A 13,322-nucleotide genomic window follows, 5' to 3' on the forward strand; every position below is an offset into this window, starting at 1 on the left:
ATCACGCACCTAGCAAGGCAGTGGTGGGGGTGCCCAGAACCCAGCATCTGATAGATTTGTTATTTCCTTATCAGCTCTCCCACCATCTTGGGCGAGCTGCTTCCCCTCTGAGCCTCCGTTTCCTCACCTGGAAAATGCGGGTAGAAATCATAGGAATGTTGCAAGGATGAAAGACATGGCTAATGTGTGCAGAGGGCTCCGCTGGGTGACTGGTGCTCGGTGGCGTCCCCAAGTCCTCACTGCCCACTGCGGTGCTTTGAAAGTCAAAGAATGCCTTCCTTCTGACTTCCCGTTTTCCCTCCCTTCGCCCGGCTGACATCACCAAGCGTCGTTCATCCTCTGACATCCCTCCAGTCACCCCGTCCCCCTCTAGACCCTTTGCAGCAGCCTGGTCCAGCTGCCTCCTGTGGGATTTTGAGGTGCCCGATAAATGACATTTACCTGCTTTACCTGCCTGAGCCCTCAACCAGTCATCAGCTAAGACATAATGGCAGTGTCTCCTTTATTTTCGTTGATGAAGGCAAAGTGTGAAATGAGGCTTAGGTGCGTCGTAATAGTGAGCTTTCTAATACTGACCCCCAGAATTTGCAGATTTTCTACCCACCCCAGGTGGTGCACCCCACACCCCATGGGGGCCATCCCTATGTTTGTTTCTCTGCAGGAGGGTCCCCAAAGGAGGAGGAAGGAAGGGCTTGGGTTCAAAAGCTGATTCCTCACTCAAACCTACCCATCCGGTAACTCACCAGTATGGGCAGGAATAGGAAAGAGGCCTTGAGTATTCGGGGAAAGGCCAGAGGGATGGGGAAGCCATGAACCTCCCTCAGCTCCCCTTGCCTAGGCCACCTTGTCTCCTACCTGGACTGGATGGCCGGTTCCTCTGTGAAAACCGCAGTCACTCTCCGACCCACTGCTCCACATCTCCAGGGCTGGGCATCGCCTGTCTTACCCGAGTTGGGCTAGCCCAGCCTCTTTGTTCAGCCCTATGCCCCCCACCCCTAGAGCGACTGTCCACTTCGAACTGGACCACCACCTCCCCCTACCCCCGGGTTTCTCCTCCCATGCCTGTACTCACATCATTGCCCCACTGGATGCTTCCAGAAAGCCTTCCTTAACCACCCGAGCCTCAGTTCTGCTGTGTCCCCCATCATCACCTCCCCTTGAAGAAGGGGTTTGAATCCTCTCTGGTGTTTCCTGTTCAGTAGATTGTTGTTGATTTTGCCCAGAGAGAAAAGAACATGGCCTGCACACTCACTCCGTGGGCACTTTTGGACACATTGGTTTTGGTTTTGGTTGTTTTTTTGTTTTTTTCAATTCTCACAGTAACCCAAGAAAGTGAATCTTTCTCAATACTTAAAGCCCATACTTACTATGTCCAAAAACTGTGGACACTGTGAAACTACGTGTAGTCAGGCGCTGAGCAGCGGGGTCAGATGGAGGGGAGGGGGGTGGAGAAGAAGCCCGAGGCACTGGGGAGTCATCCCGGAGAACAGTGGGGAGGGGCCAAGAGGTGAACTTACAGCCTAGGAACTGTTTGGACAGGTGGAGAGGGGTGGGATCAGGGCTCCCAGCTAGCAGAGTCAGAAGGCACGCTGGGAGCTCAGACCTGGAGCGGGATGGAGAGGGGTGTGTTTGCAGCACAGAAGAGACCTGCCTGTAACTAGAGAGCGGGTCACTGAGAACAACCCGCGGTAAACAAAGACCAGATGCAAGGCAACCTCACATGCCAGGTGGAGAAGTGTGAACTTGGGGCTCTCGACACAGAGCATGATTGGGAGGTGCAAACATATCCTTGGGAGCTCAGAAGGAGGCTCTTTTCCCGGGGAGAATCGGGGAAGGCTTCTTGGAGGAGATGGCATTTAAGGTGGACAGGACAGAGGACGGGGTGGATGTTGACCACAAAGAGTGAGGCACTGCCTGAGCTCCTGCGGTGGGGACGCCCTGGGTGGGAACCCGGATCCGTGAAGCCATTCAGGTTGGCTGCAGCGCAGGGAGTATGACTGGTCAGGTCCCTGGTTCTCTCCTTGTTCTTTGTTCAGCAGCCATTAATTGAGTGTCTACTATGTGCCAGGTTGGCCCTTGATCGACTATAATAATAACATTTATTATTTACTCACTATGTGCCAGGTGCTATTCTAAATGCTTTTTATGTGCAGTGACTCATTGAATACTAAATGTTTACTGAATGAAGGCATGCACTCAAGCAAACGTCTGGACTAGAAGGTAGGGGCACACCGGTGCCTGGATTCCAACGTCTGTGAGAGCCAGCCCACAGCTGCTAACTCCCCCGTGTCCTCATCTTGCAGGAAATCCCCATGAACTTTGTGGATCCGAAGGAGTATGACATCCCTGGGCTGGTGCGGAAGAACCGGTACAAAACCATCCTTCCCAGTGAGTACTCGCTGCCCCAGAAGGTGAGGGCAGGCTCACCCTCACCTGGGTGCCCCTTGCCCTGAGCTAGGCCTTCAGGGTCACGAGAAGGAGGGAAGGAGGGTTAGGGGGTACCGAGTGCTGGGAAAGTCTCCCTGCTCAGGGCAGAGGTTAGTTCTTTCCTTCACCCTTGCCCTGGCTGTGCCTGGCTCTGGAAACCCAGAGAGAAAGAGTGAAGGTCGTAAGAGCTCCCAGACGGTGCGTGGTGACTGGAGAGTATTTTCACTCTCTTTTATCCCTTCAGAGTGGGCAGATTTTGAAGGGAGGAAATGAGGGCTCCGAGACGTTGATTGGCTCATCCACAGTCATGCAGCCAGGAAGTTTCAAACTGGGCCTCCTTGACCCCGGAACTGGGCTCTTTGGTCTACCTTGAGTTGACTTTGTTCTGGTTGTGAGTCCTCTCACAGGAAGAGCCGCCCCACAAGGGAATGAGCTGCCTGTCAGAGAGCGAGCTCCACATCACTCAGGGTGTGCAAGTGAAGTTGCATGGTCAGTCCCCTGGCAGGTCTGAGAGGGACAGTTAGACCAGGTGACCGAATGTTCCTCTTCCAGCCTGGGGTGTCATTTTTGGATAACTTTCATCAAGCCCCTGTCTGCCTGTCACCCCTGCCAAGTTCAGGCCCCAGGCCCCAAGGCTGGCTTAGGGGGCGACGTGTTGGAAGCGAGTCCCCACCAACCCACTCCGCTCGGTTGGTGGAGTAACGAGGCTTTAAAAAAGCAGCTTTCCCATCAGCACCTCCAACAACGTGTAAGATGCCATGACTTATTTTTAACTTTTAAAATATCGACTTGTGGTTGCTATGGTTACACAGTCTCTAGGTAGTTCCGGTTAAACAAAGCACCATTTAAGGCCAGGATGCATTATTCAGGGCTGCTCACCTCGTCCCTCATCTTGCCACCCTCCAACCAGGCAGCCCCGCGTGAAGGGAGGGGCTCGGGTACCCCAGAACCGGGGGCTTTGCTGGCCACTCGGAATGACCCCTGGGGGAGGCTGGGAGCCCGGCCATCGCTCCAGCGGTCCCCACTGGATTGCTGAGAGGCCCTGGGCCACTTCCACCATGCTCTGAGCCTGCACGCCCTGGAGCTCAACAGAGAATCCTCTGTGGCCAGCAAGAATTGACCCTGTGCCTCAGAGCCCGGGATCCGCGCGGGGGTGTGTGTGACAGAGGACACGTCAGGCTTGGCAGAGGCCCACCAGATCCAGGACACCCCGAGGCTTGTTCTCTCATTCGTTTGGCCCACATTTGCTGAGCCCCTACCCCAGGGGATGAGAATTCAGGCATGAATGAGACACAGGGAGTTCACAGTCTAATGGAAGAAACAGATCCGTGGACAGTTACTAGGGCAAAGTGACCGGTAACCCAGCTGGCAGCACCGAGGACAAGATACAGGGGAGCGCTTTCTGTCCGTTTGCCACTGTGTCCCAAGTACCAAAATAGTGCCTGACACATAGCGGACATTCTGCTCCTGTTTGAATGAGGGAGGGAGGGAGGGAGGGAGGAAGAGAGGGAGGGAGGGAGGGAGGAAGAGAGGGAGGGAGGAAGGAAGGAAATCTCGTATCAGCTCTCCCTCGCCATCCTCACTGCCAAATGACTTTATGGGGTTCAGGGCTTGTATGTTGCCCAATTCCAGGGGTGCCATTTACATGGACTTCACTGACATAATGCCCCTGGAGTTGGGCTGGGCAATCATCTCCTGGCTGGTCTCCCCTCCTGTCCATCATCTACCATTGTCCCCGAAATGGTGCAAAGCAGACATCCAGTCATGTCATTCTTCTCCTTTACCCTGTCATTGCCACCTTTATAATCCTCCGGTTTAGGTCCAGCCTTATAAGCATGGTTTATAAGACCCTTTGTCATTTGGTTCCTCACCACCTCATGTCACCACCCCCCGTCTGGCCCCGTGCATTGGCATCAGACAGAATGGTGTTCCCTACCCCTGCTCCTACAGGGCCTTCAGACCCAGCCTGGGTGCTTTCAGACCACACGCTGCTTGTCTGCCTGCCTGGCACTTGGGGGCAGGGACCGTGTCCTGTTTGTCGGGGAGTCCCTACCCTCCAGCACAGTGCCAGGCGCGGAGGCAGTATTCAGTGGGGTCAGTAGAACCATTCCCGTTCCCACAGTGGTTCTTCTTCAACGCCAGAGGCCCTGGTGGCTGGTCAAAGAGGGGTGTGTCCACTTCTAGCACCTAATCTGGGCAGGCAGGGAGGTGACCCCTCAGCACTCCCCGCTCCTCTCTTCTGCTGGCCACCCAGAGTCTCCTTCATGGACCCTCCCTCCTCCATCCCTAACCTCTCTGTACCCCTGTCCACAAGGGGCCCCCACCCCCAGATCACCTGCCAGGACTTCCGGGCATGGGAGGGAGGAGAACTCGCCTCCCCATGAAAGGTCCGGAGAACGGAGGCTTGTGAGGGTCACCTCCTGTTTCTCCTACTAGGTTTGGGATCCTCTCGACCTGTTAACCTACAGGGAAACTTGTAATAATGGCAGCGATCACAGCTACATGCTATGCGATACAGTGCGTGCTGGGCTAAGTTACTGGCCTGAGGACACCTGGATACCATTCACTCCTTTTATTTTTACAAGACCATCGGGGCCATGACGGGAGGGATGTCTCCGGTTCACAGACGCGGCACAGGGGAACTAAGGCATTCGTGCCCGTTGGCACTCGTAGCACGTCACAGAGCCAGGACCTGGACCCCACCCTCTGGCTCCCCTGTGCTGCCTCGGAGAGCCCCAGACTGTATGCCGGATGTGCCTGTAGTTCAGCCTGTAGTTTCTCGGGAGAGAAACCGAAGCCCGGAGAAGGGCTAAGACAGTGAGCTGGTGACAGAGCCAGACCAGAGGCCAGGGCCCCGGGCCCCCAGCCAACTCCCTGCCCGCCTCACATGGCCTCCCCGTCCCAGTCCCAGCCTCTGCTGGCTGACAGAATAGTCAGTTCAGGGAGGCTGTAGCTGAAACAAAACAGATTCTACTCCAAGAAGAGGAGCAGGAGGTTGTGAGAATCTGCAGCTGTGGGATTTGACACGGGAATAGACTGGGAGAAAAAGGAAAAAGCCCTCCGTGCACACGTGCACCTGCTGCTAAGACCCTACCATTTCATCCATCCCTGGGCTCTCCCTTGGCTCTCTACCCCCAGATCTTAATAGCTCTTTATAAAGCACTTGACGGTTTACCTCGCACTTTCACAGCTGTTTTCTCGTTTAGCTTCCCAGTAACGCTGGGAAGTGGGCGTGTCTACCCCCCGTATTACAGATAGGAAAGTCGAGGCTTAGGAAGGACGTGTGCTTTTCAAGTGTGCACAGCACGTCAGTGACCGTGCGTACCCAAACTCTGCCACCCCTGCCGACCAGGATGTGCACTGTAGGTAATTCCTTTTCTGGACTTAGCTCACTCCTCTCCAGAACATGACGCACAGTGAGCCCGGGGCAGCTTAAGGGACACAGGCAGGGGGCAGGCAATGATGCTATGGAGGTGGAGACCCAGGGTCACGGAGACGGGCCTGTGTTTTGCTAGTGGGTAGGCGAAGGAGGAACTTCAGGAGTCCCAGGAAAAATGTGGGTGCCCGGAAGCGGGCCAGATAAGGTGAGCCCTGCACTAGAGGGGTGCTGCTTCTGTCAAATATCAGCCTCACCTGTCTCCCCCCCTCCACACCCCAGACCCCCACAGCAGAGTATGTCTGACCTCGCCAGACCCCGATGACCCTCTGAGTTCCTACATCAACGCCAACTACATCCGGGTACGTAGCCCCATCCCAGCGACCTCTCCCTGAAAGGGAGGCCCAAGCCAACAGGATCTGACCTCCAGGCTTGCCCTTAAGCCAGCATGGCTCCTGCCAGCCCCCTGGGAAGGGCCTGAGTGTGGGGACTGGGCCCAGGGAGCGCTGCATCCGACCCTGATAGCCTGGACTTGGCTGGCCACAGGGCTACGGTGGGGAGGAGAAGGTGTACATTGCCACGCAGGGACCCATCGTCAGCACGGTCAGCGACTTCTGGCGCATGGTATGGCAGGAGCAGACACCCATCATCGTCATGATCACCAACATCGAGGAGATGAATGAGGTAGGCACCCCATGCCGCTGCCAGGCGTCTGCTGCTTTGTGCCCTCGGCTAAGCATCTTGTTTCCGTATGAATCCTTACAACAGTCTCGTGAGGGTGGTAGTGTTCACGCCACTGCCAAGGGGAGGAAATGGGAGGCTGAGCGAGGTTAAGTCCAGGCCCTGCCCTCTCCACCTGCCCGGCTTATGCTCTGATCGGGTCCTGCCTCCCTGCCCGCTGGGGCCCACTCTGGCTACTTCTTTACCCACAGTAGCTCATTTAATCGAATCCCCACTAGAGTGCTTCAGAGTAGGCATCACTTCCGGTTTCCAGATGAGGAAACTGAGGCTCAAAAAAGGGAAGTAACGTACAGGTTATGAAGTTGAGGTTTGAACTGCCGTCTAACTGCGAACCTGTTGTCCTTTTATGTCTTGCCCTGCTGGTCCTGGTGGGGCACTGGGGAAACCGGGTGGGGAACTGGGAGTGTATTGCAGCCTGGTCTGGGCCCCTGCAGAAGTGCACTGAGTATTGGCCGGAGGAGCAGGTGATGTACGACGGAGTGGAGATCACTGTGCAGAAGGTCATTCATACCGAGGATTACCGGCTGCGACTCATCTCCCTCAGGGTGAGGCCAGGGACTGGGCTGGGCCGGACTGGGCCGGACTGGGAGGATGGGGGACAGGACCATGACCGGGGGCCTCCACAGATAACGGGGTCTGTAGCTGAAATCCGGGCCTCTGTCACTCTCAGGATGTACTGATAAACAGGGATGAGGGAGGGGTGAATGGACTTGGGGGCCAGAGGCAGGACCAGATACCAGTTGTATTTTATGCTCTTGGGCTGTCTCTCTGTCTACACTGTCATTCATGATGCCTTCCAACTCTGCTTCAGATACACTCAAGTCCAGAACTGCCTGGGTAAGAGATCTCCAAACAACCTCCAGTCCTTAGAATTGAAGGTCCGTTAGAACTTTGAGATCCTGTAGTATTCAATCTGTCCACCAGAGGGCAGACACTTCTTGCTGCGTTTGGGTTGCACAGGAAAGTCATGGTTACACAAAAAGGGAGAAAAAAAAAAAGGAAGACATACAAAATGTGAGCAATACAAAACAGCCCAAAAGAGTGGGGGGGAGGTATCCTCCCACCCTGAAGTGGTGCTTCTTCTAGGCTCAGCATAAGAGAGGAGATTGTTCCTCTGGAATCCTCTGGATCGGGTAGAGCCCAATGTAATAACCCCAAAGGCTGGGAGAGGTGAGCCAAGTGCCAGGAAGCTTTCTGCTTCCCCAGAAAGAGAGGCTGAGGTGAGATGAGGGCCGCCTCATTGTCACACTGCCATGGGGAGTATTTACTTTTGTCCATGAGTCCATGAGTCTCTACAAGAAGCCTCCCTACGCCTGGTTCTGGGTGGGTACTGGGAACACAGACTGTCCAAAGCCTGGACTCTCTCCTAAAGGAGCACCCCTAATGGTAAGTACCAGGCTAGAGATTGCAAGAACATAGAAGAAGGCCACTCCGTTAGCCAGGGTGTTCAGGGAGGGCTTCCTGGAAGTGGTGGTGCTGAATGGAGTTGGCAGGATGAGTAGGAGTTGACTAGGGGCAAACAAGGGAGAAAACATTCCAGGCAGAGAAAAAAGTTAAAAAGAAAGGCACGGAAGATGGAATAGCTCTGTGTGTGTGTGTGTGTACGTGTGCGCGCACAGCAGAGGTTTTATGTACAAACCATCTGGAGTGCAGAAGCACTCCAGATTGAGTACTACCCGTGTTCAGGGGTAGGAGACGGGCCTGGAGGGCTGGGTCCTATACGGTGTGTCTCATTTGCCAGACTGAAGACTAAGGAGAGTGGGTTTTATTCGGAGAGCAACAAGGGCCGTTGGAGAGTTCTGAGCAGGAGAGCAGCGTGTCCAGATCTGTGCTGCACACGACCGCGTTTGGCCACTGTGGGGATAGAGCAGTCAGGGGGGAGGGAGAGACGGTGGAGACATGATAAAGGGCGAAGCGGAGGTGGAGCTGGTGGAGAGGCAAGAACACTGACAAGACTTGGGTGGTGGTGGTGGCAGGCGAAGCGTAGTGACGTGAGCGGGAGAGCCCCCAGGCTCCGGGTCATGAGACTGAGGGGTGACCCGGCTGTTTAAGATAAGGGAGCAGAGGACAGGATCGGATTGGAGAGGGACCCTCTGCCTCTCTTGGAGGACCCTGGAGTTGTTGGGGCAGAACGGACCAGGGAAGACCAGTTGTCACTGAGCAGCTTCCACTACCAAGCTGGCTGTGGGTCTCTGATGCCACTGAGCAGTACGAGCAGCACGGTGTAGGTGGCAGAGGCCGTGGGTCCCACGCCGGGGTCTCCCCACTGTGTTCTCGCTGCTCCCTTCCCAACTTTGGGCTACGTTGGGGACTCTAAGAGTTCACATGTATCTGGGGTGGGTCTCTGTCTCCTGGACAGAGCGGGACCGAAGAGCGAGGCCTGAAGCATTACTGGTTCACGTCCTGGCCCGACCAGAAGACCCCAGACCGGGCCCCCCCACTCCTGCACCTGGTGCGGGAGGTGGAGGAGGCCGCCCGGCAGGAGGGGCCCCGCTGCGCCCCCATCGTCGTCCACTGCAGGTGGGTCCTCCCAGCCACCCACCAGGGCAGGGCAGCCTCCCTGCTCCCCACGCCGGTCCGTTCCTTACCCCAGCGTCCCCTCTGCCCTCAGTGCAGGGATTGGGAGGACGGGCTGCTTCATCGCCACCAGCATCTGCTGCCAGCAGCTGCGGCAGGAGGGAGTGGTGGACATCCTTAAGACCACGTGCCAGCTCCGTCAGGACAGGTCGGCCCATGCACAGGGGTGGGGGCTCGTGGGGAGAGACTGAGGCACGCGTGGGGTGCGGGGCAGGAGGACCCACGGCACATGGACGTGCTGGAGGATGGGGAGTGGAGGACACAGATGGGGAGAGGAGCTGGATCCAGACAGCTGCTGGCCGGATGAGGAGGGGAAAGGAACCCAGCTGGGGAGGGGGGAGGGGTGGTGGGGCACGTCCTCTCTGTCCCTGCTGTGTGCGCCAGAGCTCGGCGGGACAGGAAGGAGCAGAGGGACGTGGCTGGCAAGGGTTGACCCCTCCACGCTACAGAAAGACCAGGCCCCTCGCGAATGATGGGCAGTCGTGGGTTTGGGGGCGCCCTCCCTCAGCCCGTCGTCTCTCAACTATCCCATCTCCGCTGTGCATCTCTGCCCGCAGGGGCGGCATGATCCAGACATGTGAGCAATACCAGTTTGTACACCATGTCATGAGCCTCTACGAGAAGCAGCTGTCACGCCAGTCCCCAGAGTGACTGCGCTCCTGCCCCAAGGTCCTCTGGGCACCGCCCATCCTGAGTCTGGGCCCTCCCCCCCGGTTACACGCGGGGCCCTGCCTCGGGTCCCCGCCTGCCCCCCCCCCCCCCCCCCCGTCCCTGCCCCTCCTGCTTCCTTCTCTCTAGTCTGTTCCTTCCTCCTCCCTCCTCCGGCAGCCTTGGCCTGGCCCCTGCTCCCCAACATAGCTCTTCCTACTGTACATACTGGGGACTGGGGCAGGGTGGGAGAGGGATGTGCCAGGCCAGGCCTGGGGCCCCGGGGCCTGACCCATGCCATGCAGACCTGGGGCCTCAGTTTTTAATGATAGTTCCATTGCTACTTGATCCAAAACGTTTCTGTGCCGCAAGCGTCCCGCTGTAGCGTGTCTGTCTGTCCGTCCATCTCTGCTGTCTGTACCGGACACTGTGTCTCCTCGGCCCGGGGAAAGGGGTGATGAGCTCCAGCCCCACAGTAGCCCAGGCAGAGGCGCCTGCCCTGGGCCCCCACCCCCACTTCCCACCCGGCAGATTGCATTTTGCCCCAGTTACTGAGCTCGGGATGGGGAGCGCCTGAGGAATGGGCCGAGAGATCTCAGTTGGGCGAGAGGTCTCTGGGTTGGGGTGGGGGGAGTATCACAGCCAGGATGACCTGTTGGTGTCAGATGCCTTCAGGAGGCAGTGACCAGCCTGTGAGGCATTGAGGAAGCAGGGGACGGAGGGGGGCTGTGAACCCAGAGGACCTGAGCCCTGGTGGGGGGTGGGAGAAGGGGGAGCTCTGAGGGTGGGGTGGGGTCTGGGCCCCAGATCCGTGTGGAACACTTTTCTGTGTCACCGTGGGAAAGCCTTCCCAGAAGTCTCGCTGCGTGTAGCTCTGCGTGTGTTCCTGTGTCCATGCGTGTGTTGAGAGCCCGTCAGTCGGGCATGCATGACTCTTGGCAACATGTGTTATCTTGGAGCCACGTGTTTTTATTGCTGACTTTAAATATTTATTCCACGGCAGACAGAGACATTTGGTGTCTTTTTATAATTTGCTCGTGGTCATTGAATAGAGCAATAAACAGAGCATTTTGAGCAAAACTAGCCTCCTGCGTCCGTATAATTGCCTCTCCCCTCCCTGCCTCCCTGTAATCCGGTCTTTGTGCATCCTCTAGACACACACACACACACACACACACACACACACTCAAGGTCCCTAGCGCCTGGTCTCTGTGCACCCTCTATGCACACGCTCACACAACACACACACACACACACACACACACACGCACACACACGCAGAGGCACACCCTCCAGCTCCCTAGTGCCCCCTGTGGAGATTGGAAGTATGGGCCAAATCCATTTGATTTTGGCAGGGTCTCCTGCACCCTCACCTCCAACCCATCCAGTAGGCCTGGACTATGAGGAGCCTCAAGGCCAGGTATGGGAGGCTTCCAGAGAAGGCAAAGTGTCTGGAAGGCCACCAGCTCCGACAGATGGGCCAGAGAGGCCAAGGCTCGGGCAGGGAGACTTTCAGGTCACACCCAGGCTCCTCCCTGTAGGCCAGCCCACTTATCCCATGAGCCCTACAGGTCCCAATAGCAGCTGCAACCTGGACGTTTCCCTTAAAAGGCCTGACAGTAGCCTCCCCCCCAGAGCACCCAGGGACTCTGCCCCAGGGCTCAGATCCTGAGCCACCCGGACACTCCTGCTCTATTCTTACCCCTGCCCTCAGGGATGCAGCAAAAGTAGCTGTGATGCTGCTGCTGGCAGGCGGGGGTCACTCCAGGGCATGGGAGGATCCAGGGCAGGGCTGCTGACCGACCAGTGAGTCCTTACAAAGCACCAGAACCTCATGTGTGTTGGTAGACTGTCCCAAGCATGCAGACAATAAGGAAAGAATGGGGAGGGGCTTTGAACAGCTGGGATGCAGGTCCCAGAGCGGGGGATGGGCATGCTCTCCAGCCATCCTCTAACAGGAGGGTAGGCCCTCTTACCCTCTACCTGGATTAGAGAAGGATTGAGCTATAGGAGTGGGAAGGGGGAGGGGAGCTAACATGTCTACCTCCTCCTCCAGGGTGGCCCTGTGAGGCCACTTAAGCCGTGCAGGCACCACACATAGAGTCCAACATGAACGGTGCCCCCTGGATGTATGTGAAGTGGCAGACTTCCCTGACTCCGGCCCCACTGGACTGTGCACACATGTACATATGTGTATATATGTGCGTGTGCGCGCACACACGCTACCCTGAGCCCCTCAGCTCAGCGAGGTCCCGCCCACCAGCAGTGAGAACCAAAACCTCTGGCGAAAGAGAACAGGAAAAGTAAGCCCGGACCACCACCCTCAGTCTCCTGCCCACACGCCTGGTCCCCAGCATTTCCTCCAGCCTTGGCTCCAGCCTTACTTCCCCCCTCCCCTCCCCCACCAGAGCAGCGTGCCAATCTAGCTGGGGCAGCTGTGGAGGCTCAGTAAGGGATCGCCCCCAAGGGGCCAGACATTTAAGGGACCGGTGACTCCACTGTTGGGACAAAAGAAGGAGACTTGCCCACCTACAGCCCAGGCATAGCTGCACCCCCAAAGCCCTGGACACAGCATTCAAGGGTTAGGAGAGACAGGTCACGCAAAGGTAAGGCTCCCCTCTTTCTTCAAGAAGGGTGCAGAACCTGCTACCTTCGGAGCCCAGAGCAGGACAGAGTAAGCTAACTCGTGTGAGTTCGCTCCTTGTGGGGGGGGGAGGGTCCTAGGTAGAAACTACAGGTGGGTAATCGCACGAAGGAAACTTTATTTGCAGCAAATGAGATCGTGGGGAAAATCTTCCAAAGTCGTGACTCCCTGAACGAGGGTGAGTAGGTTTCTTTTATTTAGGATGAACATTTAGACGGGGAGCCATGTCGTCGCATGTACAGGCGAGCAGAAGGTCAACGCCTGTTCCTTAAGGAAACATGCCCATACGTACATTGTAACGTAAATGAGGCTGAGGCTCGTTGGGTGGAGATGTTAGTATCATGAGGAGGTAAAGGTAACTGTAGGCCACGCCAGGGTCCGTCTGCACAGGTGTGAGTCAGGGTAGGTGTTAAGCTTAAACTGGTCTGGGTGGTCTGGGCCACCAGAGCTCCTGTCCAGGCAGTTGTTACTGCTTGGGGTTGTTTCAGTTTCCATCACAGGATATTTTTCCCCCGCAGGTCTTTTGCCTGAGTTAAGAGATAAGCTGGATATAAGTCATACAGAGAAAGATACCATATGTTTTCACCCTTATGTGGATCCTGAGAAACTTAACAGAAGACCATGGGGGAGGGGGAGAAAAAAAAAGAGAGAGGGAGGGAGGCAAACCATAAGAGACTCTTAAAAACAGAATAAACTCAGGGTTGATGGGGGGTGGGAGGGAGGGGAGGGTGGGTGGGTGATGGGCATTGAGGAGGGCACCTGTTGGGATGAACACTGGGTGTTGTATGGAAACAAATTTGACAATAAATTTCGTATTAAAAATAAAGAAGAGTTTAAGGAAGAATGTGGGACAAAGGTCAGTGGAACCAAGCAGGTGAGCAGTAAAGGTCAGGCCGTGCTGGTTAAACA

The 13,322-nt window shown here is 56.4% G+C and overlaps 1 protein-coding gene across 5 annotated transcripts in view; it reads left to right on the top strand.

The window, feature by feature from the left end:
• The window catches only part of PTPN5 (protein tyrosine phosphatase non-receptor type 5), a 56,204-nt gene extending 45,355 nt beyond the window's left edge, over positions 1-10,849 (top strand). For 4 of the 5 annotated variants that reach the window (XM_053203391.1, XM_027073000.2, XM_027073001.2 and 1 more), the window contains 7 exons: positions 2,304-2,388; positions 6,086-6,165; positions 6,350-6,487; positions 6,979-7,089; positions 8,904-9,064; positions 9,156-9,269; positions 9,679-10,849. In XM_053203391.1, the coding sequence (XP_053059366.1) occupies positions 2,304-2,388; positions 6,086-6,165; positions 6,350-6,487; positions 6,979-7,089; positions 8,904-9,064; positions 9,156-9,269; positions 9,679-9,772 (783 nt within the window). In that variant the 3' untranslated portion in view covers positions 9,773-10,849. The remainder of the gene's footprint in view (positions 1-2,303; positions 2,389-6,085; positions 6,166-6,349; positions 6,488-6,978; positions 7,090-8,903; positions 9,065-9,155; positions 9,270-9,678) is intronic. The other variant, XM_053203392.1, reaches the window with a different exon arrangement.
• Positions 10,850-13,322: the final 2,473 nt, after the last annotated feature.

Source organism: Acinonyx jubatus, chromosome D1, assembly GCF_027475565.1.
Source record: "Acinonyx jubatus isolate Ajub_Pintada_27869175 chromosome D1, VMU_Ajub_asm_v1.0, whole genome shotgun sequence".
Taxonomy (NCBI): domain Eukaryota; kingdom Metazoa; phylum Chordata; class Mammalia; order Carnivora; family Felidae; genus Acinonyx; species Acinonyx jubatus.